We start from the raw sequence: 21,911 nt of genomic DNA, 5'->3' as shown, positions 1-21,911 counted from the left end.
TTTTCCGTGTTGCACAGAGATTGTGCAAATCTGAACAGCCTTTATTTCTTTGCACCTGCCAATTGCATGATCATGAATTACTTTGTGCCAGTTTGTCCCCTCCTGCCCTTCTCAGCTGATACAGCCGCAGTATTACATATGCCTAATTCAAGTGTCCCAGCATGCATCGTTTCATTTCAGTAAAATTCTGTCTGATGTGTATGTTTTGTTTATTCTCATTATAGTGCCCGCATTTTGTTTTTAAGAGACAGCATGTTTGTTCTCTTTTAAGTGACCCTTAAATACGCCTGACGAGGATTTTTTTTTGTGTGTGTGTGTGTGTGTGTGTGTCCAGGTATTAGCTAATTATTAATATTTTTCACATACACTTAAATTTAGGATGGACTCCCTCTTGTTTGTCAAAGGGGATGTTTCAGTTCACTGATGTCTTTTCGTTTTTTGTGAGATGTTGCTGACTGTTATTAAGTTGTTAATTGACATGCTGTCAGAGGAGAAATAGTGTTGGAATAAAAAAATGTATTCACCTACATACGCACTCATCTCTTTTTACTTGTAGAAAAATTACAGTAACTCTAACTGGGGTCTTATCTATCTCTCTTGGTGTTGCTTCAATTAAAACGTGGATGAACACAAAATACCATGTTGATTACTGTTCAACCTGTGTTACTGCATATTGTTGAGGAACCTGTAAATAGTTTGCATTGAACTTGCATAGACTCATGTTACTGTGGCGTGCTCTTTTTGCCTGTACAACTCTGCTTCTAAATGTGTGTGACTGTTGAGACGACACTCTTTTTGTACATGACTGTCTTTTTATTTGAGAATATTGATTCTGTCCTTTTTCATTCAAAGTTGAGTTTGAGGAGTTCAGACATGCCTGAAGTTTGACTTTAATAAAGCTGTACTCTGTCTCAGTGAAACGCTGTCACTGTATGTGATTTGGTGAAAACATAGTGAACCAGATGGAGATAGACTGTTCTTGATTAAGTGGTTATAATGGCCAGATTTTTACCAGTCACAAAAACATTAACTACCTTGAAATACAATTTAAATTGAATCGATTGAAAGTTTAATTGATTTGATGCAAACGTCACTGATTTAACCTCTAAATTAAATTATTTGTGCGGTGACGTGGCCTCTCGCATCCACTTATCAAGGAGATAAAATCATCTGCGCGACCATTTCCGGTTTGTAAAGCAGTAAGAGCTCCCAAATTATCCAACTCACACACTAAATCATCATGAATTGGAACAGTGGGCGTGACCCCAGTAGATACTTACCAGTTAGACCACCAGACTGAAAAATATATGAAATCATCTTATACCATGAAACCCCTATGGTCAAACGGCTAGCTCATTTAACCTATAGGACCTAACTAGTACAATTAAAATTATAAATAATTAAATACAATACTACAAATTTAAAATTGATTATGCCAAATAATAATGGCAATAATAATTGCCATTATTATTAGATTTTTCACTGAATTTCTAGTATTAATGAACAAATATGACAAAATAATCAAAATTCAAGATGTATACAAAGTGCATATCACACAACAGACATACAAGCACACTGTGCAGGTGAAAAACTGCAAGAGTTACATTAAGTATTTTTTTCTTTTCTCTCTTCTCTCTTTGTTTTACCAAATGAGCCTGTAACTTAGTTTTTCTGCACATGTTCATATGGACTACATTGTCAAAAGTGTGTAATTCAGTCCACGGGTTGTTTTTGGGGATGTACATTGAAATCGATAGAAATACATCATTTTATTTTGAAATCCTGAACCGGACGTAGCGATGGTGTGTCCGATAGCTTCACGCAGCGCTCATCTCCTCTGTGGCAATCCCCGTTTCTCTCCTCAAATACACGACTTCCACCGTCGGCAGAAATAGGAAATGTGGAGAGCTGATTGCTTAGAAGGGCACAGTTTAATATGAGGATAAAGAGATAGAAAAACGACCTGTTTAAGGTGAGTAACGCTCCTGTGATTCCCTGTTTGACAACACGGAAATGGGCCAGATGTCTGATTTGACAGATGTTGCTAACTAGCTTAGCATTTTCATCTTGTTTCTACAACACAGACAATTAATGTCAGCTTGTTTGTCTCGTATTGTTCTGTGTATTGACAGAGGCTGGCAAGCCTTGCGTTTAATATTGTTATTATAACAAATCAGGCTTAATGTAACATCCAATTAAATAACAGCTTCTAATTGAAGTGAAATGCACAGGTGTAACATGTTGGCCTTTGTAACAGGTTTTAGGGGTTACTCTGAGTAAAATGGGTGGAGATACATTGGAGAAAACAGAAGATTTTCCCCATTTGTTAGGAGGAAATAGTCAGTTTTCAGTATCAGTATTGGTGTTTATTTCAGTCGATAAGTAATAAGTCATTTCAATACAGAGAACCAAAATGTGTTTCAGGTACAAACTGTTTCTGTTACACAGTTTATTAAGTACCCCACCAAAGTTTATTCGTCAATGGCAACATGTCCCACTCAGTGCATATTTTGGCCACAATTCTTTAATAACCAAATTAACTGGATCCCTATCAAAAGTAAAACAGTTTAAACTCTCAAATATCAATATTGGTATCAAGTGTCCATCAGGCTATACAGGTAACTGGCTCCCATTCAGTTGTTTCTTTCTCACACAGTTCTAAAAACAATTCTTATCAGGCAGTAGTGTTAAAACTTTAGTCTGTTTGCACAATTAATGACCGCAAATACATCAGAGTGCTGCAGTCCCTTTTCCCCCCTTTGGACGTTTGTTGTCCTCAAACTGAGAAGCGACTGATTGAGCTGCTGAGATGAGCGCAGAATGCTGTTTCAGAGGCAGTTTATTCTTTACCATCAGATAATCCATCAGCATTACAGAGACATTTGTGTTGTTTAATTAATGTGTCAACATGTAAGTGAAGTATATCCTGATTAGATTTACTGTTTTTCCACTCGCACACCCACAGCATCTCTAACCAATGAAATAAAGGCTTTGCACCTTATTAGATAATACTTTATTTTTCCTTTCCAACACCCAAAATAATGGCACAAACTAAAACTCAGCTCCCCGTTTATTTTCTAGGCCCAGTTAAGTCAAATGAAAGTGGAGAGATGATGTTTGCTGTTGACTGAAGTCCACCCCAAGACAAAAAATGAAGAGGAGGCTGCTTCGTGGTTTCCTGTCGGAAATTTCCATCCGGATAGCGCTGTTGGTCGTGTTCCTGTAAGTATGTCCTGCTTACATGATTGACTTACGGATCCATATTTCAAAGGCCTGGCATTGTTTTAATGGTGAGCAAAAGAAGCAGAAACATCGCTCTTCTTGTGGTTGTGCAGTGTGACGGAGCAGCTTCCACCTTTCTACCGTGAGATCCAGCCAGAGGAGATGTGGTTGTATAAATTCCATCGTGTGGAGAGAGACCACGTACCCACCTCTCTTATGTTTGTAAGTTATATGTTTGCACGCCTGAATTCAAATGGAACATAATAGATCCCGCAGCTGAGTTTCTAACTTCAGGACCATACCAGTGTTTATTTTTAGCACATTAATCTCATTTACTTCACTTTGACAACCGTTCTCCAAATTATACCATATGTTTTTTGATTAATCTCCTACCTTTCACACAACCACTGCTTTCATTACAGTTTGAAAATCAATTTGCAGAGACATGGCGGTCGCTCCAGATAAGGTGTATCTACCACAGTGAATATCTTGTCTTTTATTTTTGTCAAACTTCTGTGTCACTGCAGATTTTTCAAATACAAGAACATAACTTTGGCAGAGATGTAAGAAAAAGTAAATGCTAACAGTACTGCCCTAGCTTTTATCTTTCTCAAACACGCAAGTCTCTGCAAGTAACCAGTGGCTGCCTGAAAAGTCTATATAAACTAGTGTGTTATATTGATAGAGTTTTAAAGTTTTAGTTGTCTGAAACAAACACTGGCATAGTCCCTTTTAGTGAAAGCACAATATTGTTAAAGATATTTCTTTGGGGGCTTAATTGATGTAACAGGGAAAGCTAAGACAGGTCTATCTTGGAGTCATTAGCTGACCCCACAAGTGTTCACTGACCTTCCAGCTCTAGTTATTTCTCTCGTGTAACTGTCCTTCTTAGAGAGACAACAGTTGGACTGATAAGGTAGAGACAGTAGATCAGGCTAGCAGATATCAGTGTTCTCTGGGAATCTTACAAGGTTGAGTCCAGATGAATGTTTACAAGAACTTACTGGTTCCACAGATTAGAGTACAACTCATGGACAGTAATAGATTCAAAAATAATGTGGCATTTGGAGTCTAAACATCAGATAGATTTGTTGTTCTAGGTTAAAGCCAGCTAAAGACGACCTAATACCTAATAACCAACAGGCACTAGGGGGAAGACAGAAACATAAAAGGGACCAAAAGATGTTCTCCTTCAGATTTGGTGTTGGCATTTGACGTGTTCACAAGTTGTATGCTGGCACTGAATCTCCTCGGCCGGGCTCAATAAACTGTGATATGTTAAGCCTTCATCAGTCTCTGAAACGTCTTCATCACACCTGAACCTGGCTCACTGTTCACTGCTCACATACGTACATGCTTACAGACAGACATTCATTTGGCTTTAAACTCTCTCCTCTTTGTTTTTGTTTTTTTGTCTCTGTCAGAGTGTGGCGGTTTTCACTCCGCTGATTGTAATCCTGGCTTTCACCTTCCTGAAGAAGTCGGAGCGAGGGGATCTGAAGGAGGCCTCGCTGGGTAAGAAAGCTGCACACAAACGTTTGTTTATTTTCTGATTTAAAACAAAAATGTGACCTAGTTTCTTTTTTATAGTTATAGTGTTTTCTGTTGTTTCCCTCTGTCATCCAGCTGTGACTTTGACTCTGGTGCTGAACGGAGTTTTCACCAATGTCATCAAACTTGTTGTTGGCAGGTAAACATTGTACACAACATAGCGGATGATAATGTTACCCAGCATTATAGCGGCTAAAAGCCTAAATCTGTCCTCTGTTTGTTCGTCCCCTGCCTCAGGCCACGGCCAGACTTCTTCTATCGCTGTTTCCCAGATGGTCAGATGAACCTGGAGTTGCGCTGCAGTGGGGACCCAGACGTCATCATGGAGGGCAGGAAGAGTTTTCCCAGCGGACACTCTTCCTGTAAGGGCCTTTTATGGTCGATTACCCCTCAGTGGCTGGTACATTTTCATCAGCAGGCAACAAGGAAAACAACAAATGCACATAGTGGGGCAGGAGGGCATAAGATATATCTGAAAATAGATGTATGTACGTGTATTTTAGCCTCCAGGCTCTTATTTTGTTGTGTAAGCAAGAGAGTATCCCACAACAGGCTTCGCTCCCTCTCTGATCCCTGCCCTTCCTCCTCTTTTTCTTGTTTTCTCTTTGAGTTCTTTCTGTCTCTGATCACCCTTTCAATCCTTTCTCTTTGGTCCCAGTTGCCTTCGCAGGTTTGGGTTTCACAGCGCTGTACGTCGCAGGAAAGCTGCGCTGCTTTAGTCCAGTGGGCCAAGGCAGAGCGTGGCGGCTGTGTGCCTTCCTCATCCCTTTACTCGTCGCGACAGTGATTGCCCTCTCCAGAACCTGCGACTACAAACACCACTGGCAAGGTCAGAGTCCCAGAAATGCTCAGAATGGCACAGCAACATAACCATTTACATGACATTGGTGACCAACAGCAGAAGGTGGCTTAGAGAGACGCAGTGAAGGAGGATGTGTGAAAATATCAACACAACTGACTTGCCGGCCTAGTCTGATATCCATCCATCGTCAAACGCTTATCCTGCGTACAGGGTTGCGGGGGGCTGGAGCCAATCCCAGCTGACATTGAGCGAAAGGCGGGGTACACCCTGGACAGGTCGCCAGTCCATCGCAGGGCCACACATAGACAGACAACCAACCACTCACGCTCACACCTAAGGACAATTTAGGGTCACCAATTAACCTAGCCTGCATGGACGGCGGGAGGAAGGAACGGCTGAATTGCCATTTTCTTTCACTAATCCGATGTCACGTTAATGTTACCCGGTTTCTGTTTTGGGGAGGGGTATTTTGCCCTAGCCAATCAGTAGTTAAAGAACAGCATTTTAAGTTGACAAGGGAGCTGTGTACATGTTGATCAAAGACATATGATGATTTAAGAGTTGTTATTTGCTTAAGTTGACTTACAACAACCTGTACAGCAGTTTTCTTTCACTGTTGCAGGCAGATGATTCATATATCAGCTGTAGATTGGGAGAAACCTCCAGATATATCCATTTTTTTGCTTTACTTTAATGTCAGAAATCACTTTGTTGCAATACATATCTGTCTAGTAAAATGGTGTATGTTTTATACAGTTAGGTCTTCTAATTATTTAATTGAATAGTTAGGTTATAACGGTTAGTTTGCTGTCCATGCGAAGTGACCTGGATTAATAATAAAGTTATAAATAAAATTAAAAAATAAATAAAATTATTTGCAGCATAAGCAATATTTTAGTGGTTTCAGGTAATGTACTGCAGTAACAACTCTGGGACAAAAATCACTTTGTAATAGAAAGCTTCAAACTGTCTCAGCATACTTGGATGATACTGATAATGACAGTTCAGCTCATCTTTGTAGTAGTGTCCAGAAGTCAGAACAACTTCACAACTCTGGAAAAGGGACCATCTGAGGAGCACGTGAATGCAGCATTATTTCTAACAAAATAAATAAAGAGAGATCACACAAGGAAACTTGTTCTTAGATTTATGGAGCCTCGCTGGTAGTTCAGGCAGGCACCGAAATCACGATAGTCATGTTCCTCCTCCAGTCATGTATGCCTACGACATATATCTCTCTCAAAAGCTGGTCCATATAAACATTTGGTGTTCATTCATCTTCCCTGCTACTCTGCTGCCTGCTGTCAGGAATTTAACTCCCTCCGCCTCCCCAGCCTCCCCCCTTTATTAGCATTTTAGTTTTCGTGTTTTAATATGCGCACATGTTCAACAAGTATTTTTATCTCACCAAACTGGAATGATTACTGCTGCATTAAATGGTTAAAACTAGGCCTGAAACAGCCAGTTACTTTGATTGTCCAAAGCTCAGAAACACAATGGTGGATGTGTCGCAGGTGGAATCAAACCCAGGTCTTCCACACCTAAGGCACGTGTCTTATCCGCTACTCCATCGCCACCCCAGCTACTTAACATAACCTAAAATCTCTCTTAGGGTTAATCTTCTCCCAAAATATGTTTTATATTTTAGCAGAAGATGTAAGAAAGCATTCATGTGAAGATGTGGAATCACACTCCTCATCGTGTGTGTGTGTGTGTGTGTGTGTGTGTGTGTGTGTGTTGTCTTCTCTCTCCTTCATTCAGACGTACTAGTGGGCTCTCTGCTGGGCCTTACCTTCGCCTGGCTGTGTTACAGACAGCACTACCCTCCCCTTCAGGACCCTGACTGCCACAGACCTCTGCGTCACAGAGAGACTGTTCCTGCCGCACAGGAACGCAAACTGGCCAACTCCAACTACATCCTGCCGCTGTAGAACAGCTGTAACTGGGGTCATTTATACTGGGTTACATGGTAATCCTTCTAAGTCTGGTTTTCACACGCTTGGGACTGGGCAATATATGTTTATCATTGTAACTGTATAGTTGGAATTTTCCTTGTGTGTAGTGACGATTTGTTTTCTAAATTCAAATGACCCTTTTTTATTTTTCTTTTTTTTTTTATTTTTTTTTTGAACGGTTTCTGAAACACGTGAGAGTTATATAGCAAATAACAACTCCAGTTAAACAGTCCAACTTGGTGGACCAATCTCAGATGGCCTGGTGACGATCATTACAGTTATTGTAATCCATCCATATCGTCCAACCGTACACACCCTGTGTCTTGTGCCTACAGATCACATGACTTTAAACAGCTCAGCAGGTCAAATACACAAGCACTGCACTGATAGCCCAGCAGCTGAGAAGCAGTTTCTCGTGTAGAGTCACTATTTTGTGATCATTTTGTAAACTTTTTCAACAGGCGGGGCTGAGACTTGATGTTTGTTCATCATGCCTGACCTTTGAGAAACAATATACGGTGAAGAGAGTCTGAACTCAACATGGTGCCGAAACGATCAAGCGATGAATAAATTAAGTAATCAATGAATATTAAAAAAGAATCAAGATATTAGATGACAAAATTACATTAATTAAATTAGTTTCAGCCTGAGCTTAAAAAAAAAAGTGATGATTTTCAGATTTTTAATGATTTCAGCCGCATCTCAACGTCGTCTTCAGTAGAGCTGGTTCAGGCGTGATCACAAGACCTAACGGTGAAACAGCAGGGACCCTGGGCAAGAGATGAATGAATGATAAATAAACAGAAAACATCAGCTCTTTGTTAACAGCAGCCCAAACCTGTCTCAGCATCGACTATTAAACAAGATCAAGGTGGACATCCTTGAACCAAGTCAGGGGTTAAAGTCTTTCCACCGTACACAACCGCTTGTTATCATGTGGCTGAATGATTAAATTTAGGTTCTCTAAAGACGAATGAGATAAGACTGAACGCTCCAAATAATTATCAAGTGGACCTTTTGAGCTTAGATTATCTGTACCATATTTGTATTTGATTTGACAGGAAATCTGGTGAAGTAAGAGGTGTTTATGTGGGTCGAAGTAGGGGTGGGAAATATGGATAAAATCCTCCATTTTATGTGCTGATATCAATGTGAATCATTGACATATATAAATCATGAATAATTGCTCGTCGGGAAAACTTTTTTAAATTCTATTTATATAGCACCAATTCATAACAGAAGTCATCCCATTGCCCTTTTCACGTAGAGCAGGTCTAGATCATACTCTGTCATATCATTTACAGAGACCCACCAATTCCCCCCATGAGCACACACTTAGCGACACAGCCAAAGGAAAAAACAGGTAGAAACCTCAAGAACAACCTAGACTCAGAGCGGGCGGCCAACTGTCTCGACCGGAAACTGAGAAACTGTTTATGGAGATAATAAAAACACGAGAATGTCTGTGTTTTGCCTCATAAAACCAGAGATATTAAAGAATACGATTAGGTTGTATATTTTTATCGTCAACAAATTGCACGAAAATACCAAAACCAACACTGTGTCTGTGGCACTTAATTCATTCCTGCTGAAGACAAAACTTTGACCATCAGTCACGTATATACTGTTTACTGTACAATTCACATCTGGAAAATGCTGAGTAATTTCCTTAATCAGCTACGCACTGTAGTTTTTAGCAAATGTTATTCAACCAGGAGTAAACAGACCCTTTGTTGGGAACCATTTTCAGTCACGGATTAACATACATTTAGTTTGCAGGTTGTTTTAGGACAACAGTAAATAGAATCAGTAAGATGCGCGCAGATAATTCTTGTTTGTAGGATCAATTCATTGTTGGTGTTTGTCCTTTCATGGGATTTGTTGACAATAAAAGAAAGCAAAGCAAAAGAAAAGTACAGAATATCACCAGACTAATACTTTAAAGGGATAGTTACGACGGTATGGTAAAACCTCTAACCATTGACTCTTATATCCTATTATCTCACAGTACATGTCAACATGTGGCCCGCCCCCCCTCTTTGCTGCCTTTATGTTTAAAAGCAGGTTAATGAAAACCACTTGGTCGGCATCACATCTTTGATCTCCACAGCCTCTCTTAAATCTCTCTGTCTTCCTACATTATAATTTGAATGTTTCCATTCACAGATTGCTAAATTAATCAGTGTAACACCCCGATGTAGCAGTTCACCTCATCTCTTCTCACAGATTTTGCAGTGCCTGCTCTACTTTCTTTGTGACAAATGCTCAAATTAACTGGACATCTGCTAACGTCGCCACAAGTTCATATGAAATGTAAAAGAACTGTGAGATAGATGTTTTCATACATCCATGGTCTCAGGCGTACTGTAGGTCTGGTTTTCGTTATTGTACACTCTTCTGGCTCCTCTGCGTCCTCTGTGTGTGAATGTTCACCAGGGGTGGTGAGATGTGACGAACAGGGATTGGTTGTTTGAGTGACAGCAAAACCAGATCTTCCTGATGAACCTGAGTGAAGTTGGACTGTAACTTCTCCAGGTGATGGTGCTAGCCTCCCAGCTCTCCTGCTGGACAGGTTTTCTATCCTGTTAATAGTTTTATTGGCACGTAGAGTTTGGTGTTTGTTCTTCTTCTGGTAGTTTCATTTAAGATTGTGAAGGCTCAGGTTCAGTTATGATTTTATGTTTACTTTGTTGGCATTTCGTTTTTTTTTCTTTTATGCTATGTTTTTGTTATGATGTTTTTGTACAGAATATGTCATGTTTTACGCAAATGTGACTGTTTTTGCAGGTTGAAAAATGAAAAACAACCAAACCTCTGTGCATGTGAATCCAGCCAAAGCGTTGCTCGTTGTGGTGAATCAGCACGGCTGGATCACAGTGGTTTTAGACAAAACCTGGCAGAAAAAAACAGATGAATTTGTGCCTTTGTTTACTATATTACGTTACAACTCTTAGTTAATGGATGAAGTATATGCTGCATGTAACAGTGTATGCTCTCTGTCATGTTGTGGACACAACATTGATCTTTACGTTAGTTATTGTTTTACAGTGTCCAGGGTTCAGTTGGGAAGATACTACATGATGTTTAAATGTGGCATGCTGCCTTTCTTTACCTCAAAAGAAAAAAATACTTTCCATAAATGTTATTGTTAATGATGTCTGGGTGGAAACATTTACAACTGAGAGAGTAGTCAACGTGGAAAAAACTTAACTCTTACTGTACTCACTCTTACAGGTATTTATGAGATGGTGTACAGGTCCATGTGTATTTAATTTGGGAGCATGTATGAGTTTACTTGAATTTGTAAGTATTTGTTTTGTTTACCTTTAAATGTGATGGTGTTTATTTCCTGATCATCTTTTATTAGCACATGGGTTTCTGGTGAATCTTTCAGACAAAAACAAAAGTTCATTAGACTAATTTTGATTAAACCTGCATGTTTCACAGCTTAAGAGCAACATATTTTATTAATTGCTTCCTTCCAAATCCCCACATTTCCATCCATTTTAATTACTTTATGTGATTTGCAGTACATGTATACTGTATCAGGTTGTTGATCGTGTCTGGTCTCCTTCAGATGGGGATTTTACTAACACTTGCCCGCTTGCTTTATTTATGTCATGCATCATGGTAACTTGCCTTGGCTTGTAGGACCACATAGCAGCGGCTCATGCTGATACAGTATCCTGATTGTACATGTTGTGATGCTCTTTTGGTGACACTTAACAATGTTTGCAATACAATACACTCCGTCCTTTGCTTATTTTCTTTTGAGTCAGCGGTCCTTGTTTTGAGTATGTGTGATAGTTCCAGACACCTGCTTAGACCATATGAAAAGTGTAGTAAAGGATACTTTGGGCAGTGAAACAGCAATTAACAACAGGTGACAGCAACACAAATTAGTTTATTACGAATGTATTAGTCAAATTATGAAAAAGCTTGGGTTGCAGCGATAAAAGTGCAGAATAGCAGCATTTCCTCAATTATTTTTTGTTTTAAAGGTGCAGTCTCTTCATTTTCATATTTCTAGATGCTTTACTTCTTATTTGTGTTGAAACTGGGAAGTCCTTTCCTAGTCTACATTTTAACATGTCAAACCTCAGATTAAAATAATCTTGTAGACTCTCTCCTTGTGCAAACTTTCCCTGAATCAAAGAACATTGAAGAAATTGGGAGAGTTGAAGGAACATCACATTCAGGGTTGTGGTTGTAGCCAGGACTTTAGAAATACGTTCCCTCTTAAGAAATTTCAAGACAACTTTATAAAATACTTTATTTGCTTTTTTTCCCCCTGCCGTTCTAACCTGTCTACATAGAAAGCCATAAAACAGGGAAAGCACACCTCCCCCAGTGTACAGAACAGAGCGGCATCAATAAATAATGAACAATATTGATTGGTCAGGAACGGCCTGAAAGAAGGCGCTGGGGTGGCCGTGGGTTAGCAGCAAACGGAGAGAGCAGCCAGGGTAGGCAGGATACAGCAGCTTAAATAAGGCGCCTTGTATGGCTTTGCCAATGAATGCTAAGAGGGAAATCGCTGAGCTGTCAGCTGATGTGGGTTTGACTTGACATGGGCTCCTGTCAGCTGGTGCACTGGGATAGTAAGTGGAGCTTGACTTTGTTACATGCCTGAACTAATGCTATGCTCATGCTCGAGTTGTGTCTAAAATGTTTTATATTAATTTAACTGTCTTGTGAAATCCCTAAGTAATGGTTCAAAGGATGCATATTGCCAGGGGGATAATTATTTAATTATTATTCTAGTGGAATATACAAGATCATTTTCAATATAGGAGATATTGAGTCTAAAAATCATTTATGAGAAATAATCTATGTGTAATATGTGTGCTGTGTGTGTGCACACAATGTAGTGTGTAGAATGTAAGCTCTTCCTCAGGTCATTAAAAACCACAAATTCCCACAATTTGTCCACAATATACTGCTAGGTGGCTTGTGAATTTCCCCCTGAGGATAAAAAATCTTATCATATCTTAACCTATAATAACACATCACAAGTCACTTGCTGATTTATGTTATACATAATTAATCTGAATCTGCAAAGTACCCAGTCACTAAAGCAATTAATTAAATATAGCACAATATTTCCCGCCAAAGTGTAGTAGCACAGGTATAAAGTTACATAAAACGGATATACTTAAGTAAAGTACTCACAGTTGCAAAAGTACAATACTTGAGTAAATGTAGTGGATTTACTTACTGTCCACCACTGGGATTAGGTGCTTTAGTGTTCCTTTAAGGTGTGAACGCTTTGTGAGGGTAATTAATAATATAATTACTGGAGTCAGTTTCCTTCTCTGTTGTATTTTCTGTGCCAGAGTTTACATAATACGTGTTTTATCAAAAATCATTTAGCAGGAATCTGTGTTACCTGCGGTCTGTCTGTGTTTTGGCAGGTTTTCGCCACTTAAGCTCTTTGTTGGCAGCTTTGTTTTCACAGTGTAGTGGGCGTGGCCTCGGGCGTATGACGTACGTTTATTTCCTTACAGTGATTGGTTGGACGTGACGTGCAGATTTGGCGCCACATTTCTAACAAGGACCCCAGTAGCTCTGTGTCTGACAGCAAACCAAAATAACCCGCTGTTCAAACCACTTTTACGTTATTTTGTCGGGTTTGTCTCATCTTAAAAGCTTTTAATCGGTATTTTTGAACATGTTCATCGCGGATATAAGAAAGGAATTTTATGAAGTCGTTGCCAACCAGGTAAGTTGTAACGTTATGTTAGCTAACTTGAACCATGGAGGCCTGTAAGTTGGCTAATGATACTTGTGGGATATGTAGGTTATCGTCTGTTATTATTACGTTCGTCATTTTGAGACGTATTTATTCTCTGTGGTTCACTCCGCTAACTAGACACGATCTGTCGTGTATGTATGTGTTGCTTTGCTTTCAGAGAGTCGCACTCCTGGTGGCGTCGGACATCGACGCTCTCTGCGCCTGTAAGATACTACAGGTAATCATAATAATCAGCCCTCTGCTAGCAAACATTACCTCATGCAACCTCTATTCGGACCTTTTATCATCAGCAAGATCCTCTGGGCGCAGACTGAGATCTTTTAAACCCCTCAAATTAAATATATTATGCATCCTGCCTCATTAGTATCAGCTGTACTGTAGCTGATAGTAGCTTCTTCCTTGTATAGTGTAACGTTATGAACGATAACTGACTGTGTTTTTTGGATGTGATGGCTACACCAGGGGTTTTAAAAAGTCTGAGAGACTCTGGCCCTCCCCTCAGACAAAGCTTAGGAAAAAGCTGCTCCCTCACTCACCCACTAGTTTACTTGGTTAGTTTTGCTCAAGTCCTAAAGTAAAAGCATCATGATTATGTTATTTGAACCCACAGACACCTAATAAATAAATATATATATATATATATATATATATATATATATACTATAAATAACAGGTGACCTAATATTGCTGTTGCTGATATAACTTCAGACTACACCAAATACATAAAAGGAGGTCTGTCCTCAGGCTTTTCCTGTTTCTGACTCTGGGAAAGACAGTAAAAATCTCTCAAACTACTGTATCTCTGAGCTCTCTCTTTAACCAGATCACACACATTTAGCATAATCTATGTGATCTCCTTTCGAGAACTAATGTAATATTCTTTCACTGAGCCTCCCCTAAAACAGTTTAGAGCCTCCCTGGAGTGGCCTGCCTCACACTTTGAAAACCTCTGGACTAGAGCATATGTTGAAGCTTGTTAACATAAGAGCATAGTAATTAAATATTTGTATCTAATTATTATGGTCTGCAAGTTTTTACTGGGATGATATAAAAGCTGCAAAATGTGTGTCTCAAAGATGTATATTTCTGAGCTCAAATTAATGACCACATACATGAAATGCTGATCAAACCATTTATCTTACAGATGTGTCAATAAAGTTTCTCACGAGCTGCGATTTCAGTGACACAGTGGCTTAAAATTCAGTGTTCCTATATCCTTGTTTGACAGTGAGAGGCTTTAGTAAAATTTGTAAATCAAACCGTAATTGCTAAATCTTTTTTACCAGGCGCTGTTCCACTGTGACCAGGTCCAGTACACACTTGTGCCAGTAACCGGCTGGCAGGACCTTGGTACCGCCTTCCTTGAACACAAAGAGCAGGTATGATCAAATCAGACCTGAGCTTACACGTGACCAAATTAAGCCTGTCACTCAAAGTTAAATGTATTATTTTGGTGTATGTTGTGTTGTAGTTCCAGTACTTTGTTCTCATCAACTGCGGAGCAAATGTAGACCTTCTTGAGATGCTGCAGCCGGATGACGACTCCGTCTTCTTCATCTGTGACACTCACCGGCCTGTTGATGTGGTCAATGTCTACAATGACACCCAGGTGATGGATAATGATCAATTCAGCTAGAATTATTGATAATGAAGGAAGCAAACTAGGACACCACATTAAATTGTTAGTTTGGAATGTGCTGCGTCTGTTTGTGTTTATTAGCGTTCGCTTGAAGTTTTTGAACAAAATTAAACCACATCTCATCGGGAGTTGTGCTGCCATGCTTACATTTCTAAACTTTCACTTTGTGTAAACTCCTATCATCTCGCCCACAGATAAAGCTACTAATCAAACAGGATGACGACCTTGGCGTGCCCTCATATGATGATATCTTTCGTGATGAAGATGATGAGGAAGGAGGTGACTCTGGAAATGAGAGTGATGAAGGCTCAGAGCCATCCGGGAAACGGAGGAGATTTGATGAAGTACGTATTGAACAGAATGAGACTACACTGCTGAAATGAATCCGAACAGTGTTAACTCTAATGATTGTGTGACTGTATCATATCTTTCAGGGGGCAGTTGAGAGGAGGATTGAAAGGCAGCGAGCGAGGAGGGAGTGGGAGGCACGCAGGTGAAGTGTTTTGAAGAAGGTGGCGTTTGTCGTATAGACATCACAATTTCTTAATGATACTAATGTTTCTCTCATTTCTCAGGAGGGAAATCTTGTTTGACTATGAGCAGTATGAATATCACGGGACTTCTGTGAGTAGACAGATTTGAATTGTTTTCCTTTTTCAGTTCTGGAAACCCTGAATGAATATGGAAACTGAATTTGATGAGGAGGTATTAAACTTACATTCTTACGTTGTAAGAAGTTTTTAATCTCTACAAACACATTTGAGAGTTAATTATGGGGAGCTGTAGGTTGACTTTCATTTCACATATGTTATTCCCGAATTCAGATGTTTTCATGTGTCCTGTCAGGCTGCTACGATGTTTTTTGAGCTGGCGTGGGTGTTGACTAAAGACACCAAGGACATGCTCTGGTAAGCCATCTGATAAAACTTTAAAAAAATTTTTTTAATGACAAATACAGTGTGGAAATGCACTCTGCAGACTTTTAGATGTAGACTGCTGTGGGGGGTTTTTTCATTGCAGGTGGGCCATCATTGGGCTGACAGACCAGTGGGTTCATGATAAAATCACACAGTAAGAGAGTCTTTAATATTTCAAAACACAATTCTCAAATAAATTGATCCCCTTAGAATTAAACAGGCGGTCATTAACCGGTTCTTTGGTTCATTGTTGGTTACGAGATGTATTGACACTGTTTGCATCAAGCTTTTATCCACACTGAATCATTCTTCTCTGCCTTGTTCCTTTTTAGCATGAAGTATGTAACAGACATCGCCACAATGCAGCGACACGTTTCCCGGCATAACCACCGAAACGAGGATGAGGAGAACTCTCTCTCAATCGACTGTATGAGGATCTCCTTTGAATACGAGTATCCTTAATTAATCTGACGTGTTGTCATTATGGATCTTTGTATCCTTGTGTCTCCCCTCCATTTGTTCAAGTGTTATAGTGGACACAAACTCTCTAGCTCTGAGTTTTCCTAAACCCTCTGCTTCAGCATCCGTCTAACCCTTTATCAGCACTGGTCCTTGTATGAGAGCATCTGTAATTCCTGTTACACGTCATGCAGCTTCAAGCTTTGGACGTTAAATGGTCAAAAGAAACTCCAGGAGTTCCTAGCTGACATGGGGTAAATAAATGCTTTGTGTCTTAATGGTGAAACCTTTATCACAACGTGAGCTTGTGACGTGAAATAGAGCTGCCTTACTGGTGTAAATGGCTGATCTTTGCTGATGATCCTTCAACAGGTTACCTCTGAAGCAAGTGAGACAGAAATTCAGCTCCATGGACATGTCCATCAAAGAGAACCTAAGGGACGTCATTGAGGAGTCTTCTAATAAATACGGGTATGAATTTAGAAATTACTTCACTTGCTGCTCGATCAGATGTGTTTATTGATAGATTTATTGATTCCTTTCTGCATCAGTATGAAGGACATCCGCATCCAGACTTTCGGCGCTCACTTTGGCTTTAAGAACCGCTTCCTGGCCAGTGACATGGTGCACGCTACTGCTGCCTTGCTGGAGAGCACTGAGAAAGATGAGAGTGACGGTGACAACTTCATCAAGGCTCTGGACTCTCTTTCCAGGTGCGTGGCACAAAGTTAATTTTAGGACTTGTGTATTTAAAGCTGTGTTTATGATCAGATAACAAAAACACGTGTGTCAAGTTCACCGTCTGTCCCCTGTCGGTAGGAGTAACCTCGATCGTCTACATTCAGGCATTGATCTGGCTAAGAAGAAGCTGATGGCCATCCAGCAGACTGTAGCCAGCTGCATCTGTACCAACCTCATCCTGTCCCAGGGACCCTTCCTCTACTGCTACCTCATGGAGGTACAAGTGCCTGTGTGCCCTGCAGGTGTGTGTGTGTGGCTGCTTCTTAACAGTATGTCCTGCTCGGCTCAATGCTTCTTTCCTCCTGCTCTTTCATGTGTAGGGAACACCTGATGTGAAGCTCTTTTCTAAGCCCATGGCCTTGACTCTGCTCTGCAAGTACCTCCTGAAGGCTTTTGTCCATTCTGTAAGTATCCTACTGATGTGAAACTTGATTCAGACTATGAAAGAAGATGCTTTTACGTGCACTGAAAAGGCGCTGTTAGTGTCAGTCTTTCACTTTTTTTTGTTTTGTTTTTTGTTGGGTAGACGAGGAATAAGCGCTGCAGACTGCTTCCTCTCATCATGGCTGCTCCCAAGGACGTGGAGAAGGGAACTGTCATTGTTGTGGGCATCCCCCCTGAGTCCGAAACATCGGACAAGAAGAAGTAAGAACTCACTTTTTAGATATGTACGATATTAGCCCAAATAATAAGCTGTGTATACTTGATAAATGGAAAATACCACTTGAAAGAGCAAAACGTATTTACAAAGTAGTTTTAATCACTCATTTTTGTGTAAAATATAACCTCAGAATCTTAAAATCTGGATTATATACTCAAATATATCTAGTATAGCTTATGCTGTTGACTAAGATCTACCAGTGAGTACATGTTCTTGCCATGTTATGTGACGCTCTGAGATAAAATAATACTTTTATCTCATATCATTTGCTGATTGAGTCTGTTGACATTTTGATACTCAAAGCATTTAAATCACTTTTTTTCCATAAACATTTGCCTTCCTTTTCATTAGACTTCCATAATTACAAAATTACTACTTATGTTGTTTGCTAGTAAATAAGTGTTGAGTCCATGGTGACGTCTTCAGGCTGTTTTTTTTTTGGAGACAGAAGATATTCAATTTACAATAATGGAGACTAGAGAAAATCAGAATGTCTTCACACTGGGGAAATTGTTTGAAAAAAGACTGAAATAGGTGGCAGTTAATTTTCTGTCGATCGATTAATCAACTAATTTTTTGCGGCTGTAATGTGTATTTTAAAATGTTTACAGCAAAAAGTTCCCCTATTTCCTCAACTCCCATCCTTTTCTCTGCACTCTATAAGTTTCTTTGGTCGGGCGTTTGAGAAAGCTGCAGAGAGCACCAGCTCCAGAACTCTTCATGACAACTTCGACACTTCAAGTAAGGGATTTTTGTGATTTTTATTTCCTCTTTTCTTTCCTCATCAAGGTTTTTAGATGGGGAGTTGTCAGTCGCTTCATCAGACACTAGGTGGCAGCCTTGTCTTCATTTGTAGTAGAGCCTCAGTTATTAAAACTCCCGAATCTGACAGTTGAACACACTGAGAATCATGAAACATATATAAGTTGAGGTTCTTGTCGCTGTAAACAGTTTAACTTCAGGTCAGTCATGTTTCATATTATGCAGAATAAGATTGGATTATTTCTACATGTTCAAGTCGGCAAACATTTATCCCAGCCTTCCTCCAGTCATGTGGATCATCAGATACACACCTTTTTGTCTTTTGCCAGCTGTGCACACTGTGTCTTTGTGCATTTATTATTTCTTACCTGTGTGTTTCTCTTTGCAGTAATTGAACTGAAGATGGAGGACAGGAGCAAGTTCCTGGATGCACTCATCACCCTCCTGTCATGAGAGGGAATGTGAGTCCAGGTTCTTGGTTTGAGTCTTGAACAGTGAAAGTGCGGCTGCTGTTCACATCTTTTATGTAAGATGTGATTTAAATTAATCAGCTGCATCACAAGCATGTGCAGTGTCAGCAGTACAAGAAATGTATCCATGAATTAATTTTCCTTTATCAGTCTCGCGCGCGTGTGTGTGTGTGTGTGTGTGTGTGTGTATATTGTACAGTATTTTTGTAAATGTGTGGAAGTCTTATTTTTGCTTTTAAATTCTTGTCATTTGTCTTTTTATTCCTGTCCATGTTTGTGAGCGGTTCATTACATTTTAAACATGTTTAATAAATCATAGTAAGTTTCTTTAATGTTTTGTTTTCCTCTGTTCATCAAGTAGAGTTATTGGTTCTTGGAGTTTTTGAGCTACGAGAGCTGTATGTATGTAGGAAGTTACCTATCTAGTCTTGTGTATAGATATGACTCTAGCTTCTCTTTTTAGGTTCATATTACTAGCAGGTACTTTTTATTATCTTCACACCTTTTTATATTTTTGCTGCCAAGTCTCCAGATGAGAAATCCCATGTTAGATGCTCGCTGTCAGACATTTTAGACAGTAATTGAATTACAGGTTCATTTGCTGCTATTGAGTGGCATCGATAGACTATTTCTTGGGGCTATGGAAAAATGTAAAGAGACCACAATGCTGACTTTAAGGTTAAAGTTGGAAATGACATCCTTTTAAAAATTGCTGTATCAAGCGGCTGTGAGGTGACAATATCTTCTTTTTTTTTTTGTGCCCTGTGTATTTTATGGTAACGGAAATAAAGTACTGAAGCTTATTTCCTTAACATTAAGAGATAAGGTTTTTTCATGTTTTCTCTCAAGACCTATTTCGAAACCTCACCTCAGGTTATCTGCCATCTACCAACTACTGAGCCGATATCAGTGGTTTCTCTTCCCCCAAATGTAAAATTTCTATACCTCAGTAATTGTAATAATTTTGATACAAGGTAATTTGAAACCAGGCGCTGCTGTGTCACTACAAAATTAGTTGGGAGGATCCACAGCTACTAAATGTAACTGATGGCATAAACAATGAAGTTTTATAAAGACATTGCTAAAGAATGTGGCTGATACCGACTCGATTAATAGGTCAGATACAGATCCGGCTTGTTGTATCGGTGCATCCCACTCTTATCAACTTCACTAACTTTTCAGTCAGTTAACCCAGTTAGAAGCTGTATTAATAAGAAAAGACATTAAATCGTACCAATAGTCTCTCAAACAACATAGAAACACCTGTTTGCCACCTGTCGTGGTGGCTGCTGAGTGATCAGCAACTCAACCAGTTAATCCGTCTCTCCCCCCGCCACAGACTGAAGAATTCAACGAGGAAAATCTAAAATCTAGAAAACTCTGAACTTTTGCATAGTCTTTTGATGGACTAGGACCTAATCCATGTGTCAAAGGAAGTTAGGAAGTTGAACTTCTCTCCAGTCGTCATAACACAAAGATCTGGCAGAGTGTTGGCTGTTGGCACAGCAGACGTGGGCGCAGAGAGTGATCCAAACTGATTAGTCTTTTCATCTTGATCCAATCTTTTGTTTTGCCAACGCACAGCTTGCTGTTCCACAGAAAGCAAAACTGCTCTTTCTCACTGTATTTCTGTGAGTCCTTGTAAAACTATGGAGGTTTGCTGCCGGCCCAGAGAGTGACTGGAAATGTGGGGCCTGAGCTGCTCTCTGCGGGGTAATTAAGATCCTTATCACTCCTGGATCAGGATGAGATCATGACCCTCAGAGGGAAGGGTGTTTGGGTGGTTTTTACAGGAAAGGTTCGGACTGACTGACAACAGTGGGACTGAAACGTGCCCTAATCTACATCGTGCTGCTTGCAATGTACATCCATAATGATATTGTTTACAGTCACAGCAGAGTGATGTTATCCAGGCGAAATAATCCCTCAGAGGAAGCAGTTAGCAGAAATACGGAAGAAACATCATTATCATCAACTGCTGATACATGCTTCTTCATGGCCTCTTTGTTTTTGTTTCACTATTTTCTTTTTTGATCTTCCCATTTTTTTTTTGTTTCTGGTAAGTTTTTAACATGGTTTAGTTTTTGTTGCTCTTGCTATTAAAGGTCCATTTAATAGCTGCTCTGGAGCTTTTGGTTACATCACATGATCTTCATCAGTAGATGGAGTTGCCCTGCTGTCATAAAGGTGTAACTGTTGAAACTTTTTTCTGAGCACCGTGTGCAAAAAATCTGAGGTTCATTAATGTCCATTACGCAGCAATATGAACGGATTTCGCTATGTGTTGTAGAGTATATGTGACAATAAACTTGATTTGATATCTGTCTAAAGTTTGCTAACAGTAGCCACTAAAGCCTACTGGTCACACCAGAACAAGCCAGGCTGTGGCTGTAAATGAGCAAAGGTTGTCTTGTTTTTTTTAATTAAACTTTTTATTTGTAAGAGGAAGATTGTTTCATTTCTTGTTTCAAAAGTTACAGTCTTACTTTAAAGTGCTCTGATTCAATGACACCTGGGCAAAATCCTGACGCGGATGAAGATCATGTAATATGATCAAAAGCATCCAAAAGATGCTACTAGATGGAGCCTTTAGTGAGATTGTTTTCTCACCTGCTGTTTCCAGGGTCAAGTGTGAATTTTGAGCCTCGTGTTTTAGTTTAGGTTTTCTGATATATTGTTCAAGAAAACATAGTTAAAATGTTCACCTGCTAGCTGTTAAGGACAGTATTCAGCCTTAACACCTGTTATTTTCAGTCATCTGACACTTACCTGGTCAATGAGCAGAGACTCGGCAGTAGAATGAGTGAGAGATCCACCTGTTCAGCCCGTCATTTGGCCCTCTCCCCCTCAGCCATCAATCACTTTGTTCTCCATCCCCCCTCTTGCACCTCTGGTGAAGTGGGGCCACTGCCCTTTCCGCCGCTCTGCATCTGAGGAATGTGGCATACAACACACACATACACTCGGTGAGGGAAAC

At 39.8% G+C, this 21,911-nt stretch overlaps 2 protein-coding genes across 2 annotated transcripts; both read left to right on the top strand.

Moving 5' to 3' along the window:
• The first annotated feature begins 1,826 nt into the window (after positions 1-1,826).
• plpp5 (phospholipid phosphatase 5) lies at positions 1,827-11,298 on the top strand. The gene is made up of 8 exons (XM_046035792.1): positions 1,827-1,972; positions 3,082-3,222; positions 3,336-3,444; positions 4,647-4,737; positions 4,849-4,912; positions 5,011-5,135; positions 5,432-5,602; positions 7,337-11,298. Exons 2-8 carry the CDS (start codon positions 3,152-3,154, stop codon positions 7,504-7,506), a joined length of 801 nt encoding a protein of 266 aa, XP_045891748.1. The 5' UTR covers positions 1,827-1,972; positions 3,082-3,151; the 3' UTR covers positions 7,507-11,298.
• Positions 11,299-13,064: 1,766 nt separating this feature from the next.
• Positions 13,065-19,261, top strand: cdc45 (CDC45 cell division cycle 45 homolog (S. cerevisiae)). The gene is made up of 18 exons (XM_046034865.1): positions 13,065-13,252; positions 13,443-13,502; positions 14,572-14,664; positions 14,757-14,894; positions 15,119-15,268; positions 15,359-15,417; positions 15,500-15,548; positions 15,771-15,832; positions 15,945-15,995; positions 16,174-16,293; positions 16,423-16,554; positions 16,673-16,771; positions 16,852-17,013; positions 17,120-17,258; positions 17,362-17,445; positions 17,568-17,686; positions 18,367-18,443; positions 18,853-19,261. Exons 1-18 carry the CDS (start codon positions 13,202-13,204, stop codon positions 18,915-18,917), a joined length of 1,710 nt encoding a protein of 569 aa, XP_045890821.1. The 5' UTR covers positions 13,065-13,201; the 3' UTR covers positions 18,918-19,261.
• The last annotated feature ends 2,650 nt before the right edge of the window (positions 19,262-21,911 follow it).

Source organism: Micropterus dolomieu, linkage group LG21 (assembly GCF_021292245.1).
Source record: "Micropterus dolomieu isolate WLL.071019.BEF.003 ecotype Adirondacks linkage group LG21, ASM2129224v1, whole genome shotgun sequence".
Taxonomy (NCBI): domain Eukaryota; kingdom Metazoa; phylum Chordata; class Actinopteri; order Centrarchiformes; family Centrarchidae; genus Micropterus; species Micropterus dolomieu.
This window is presented reverse-complemented; position numbering and strand designations above follow the sequence as displayed.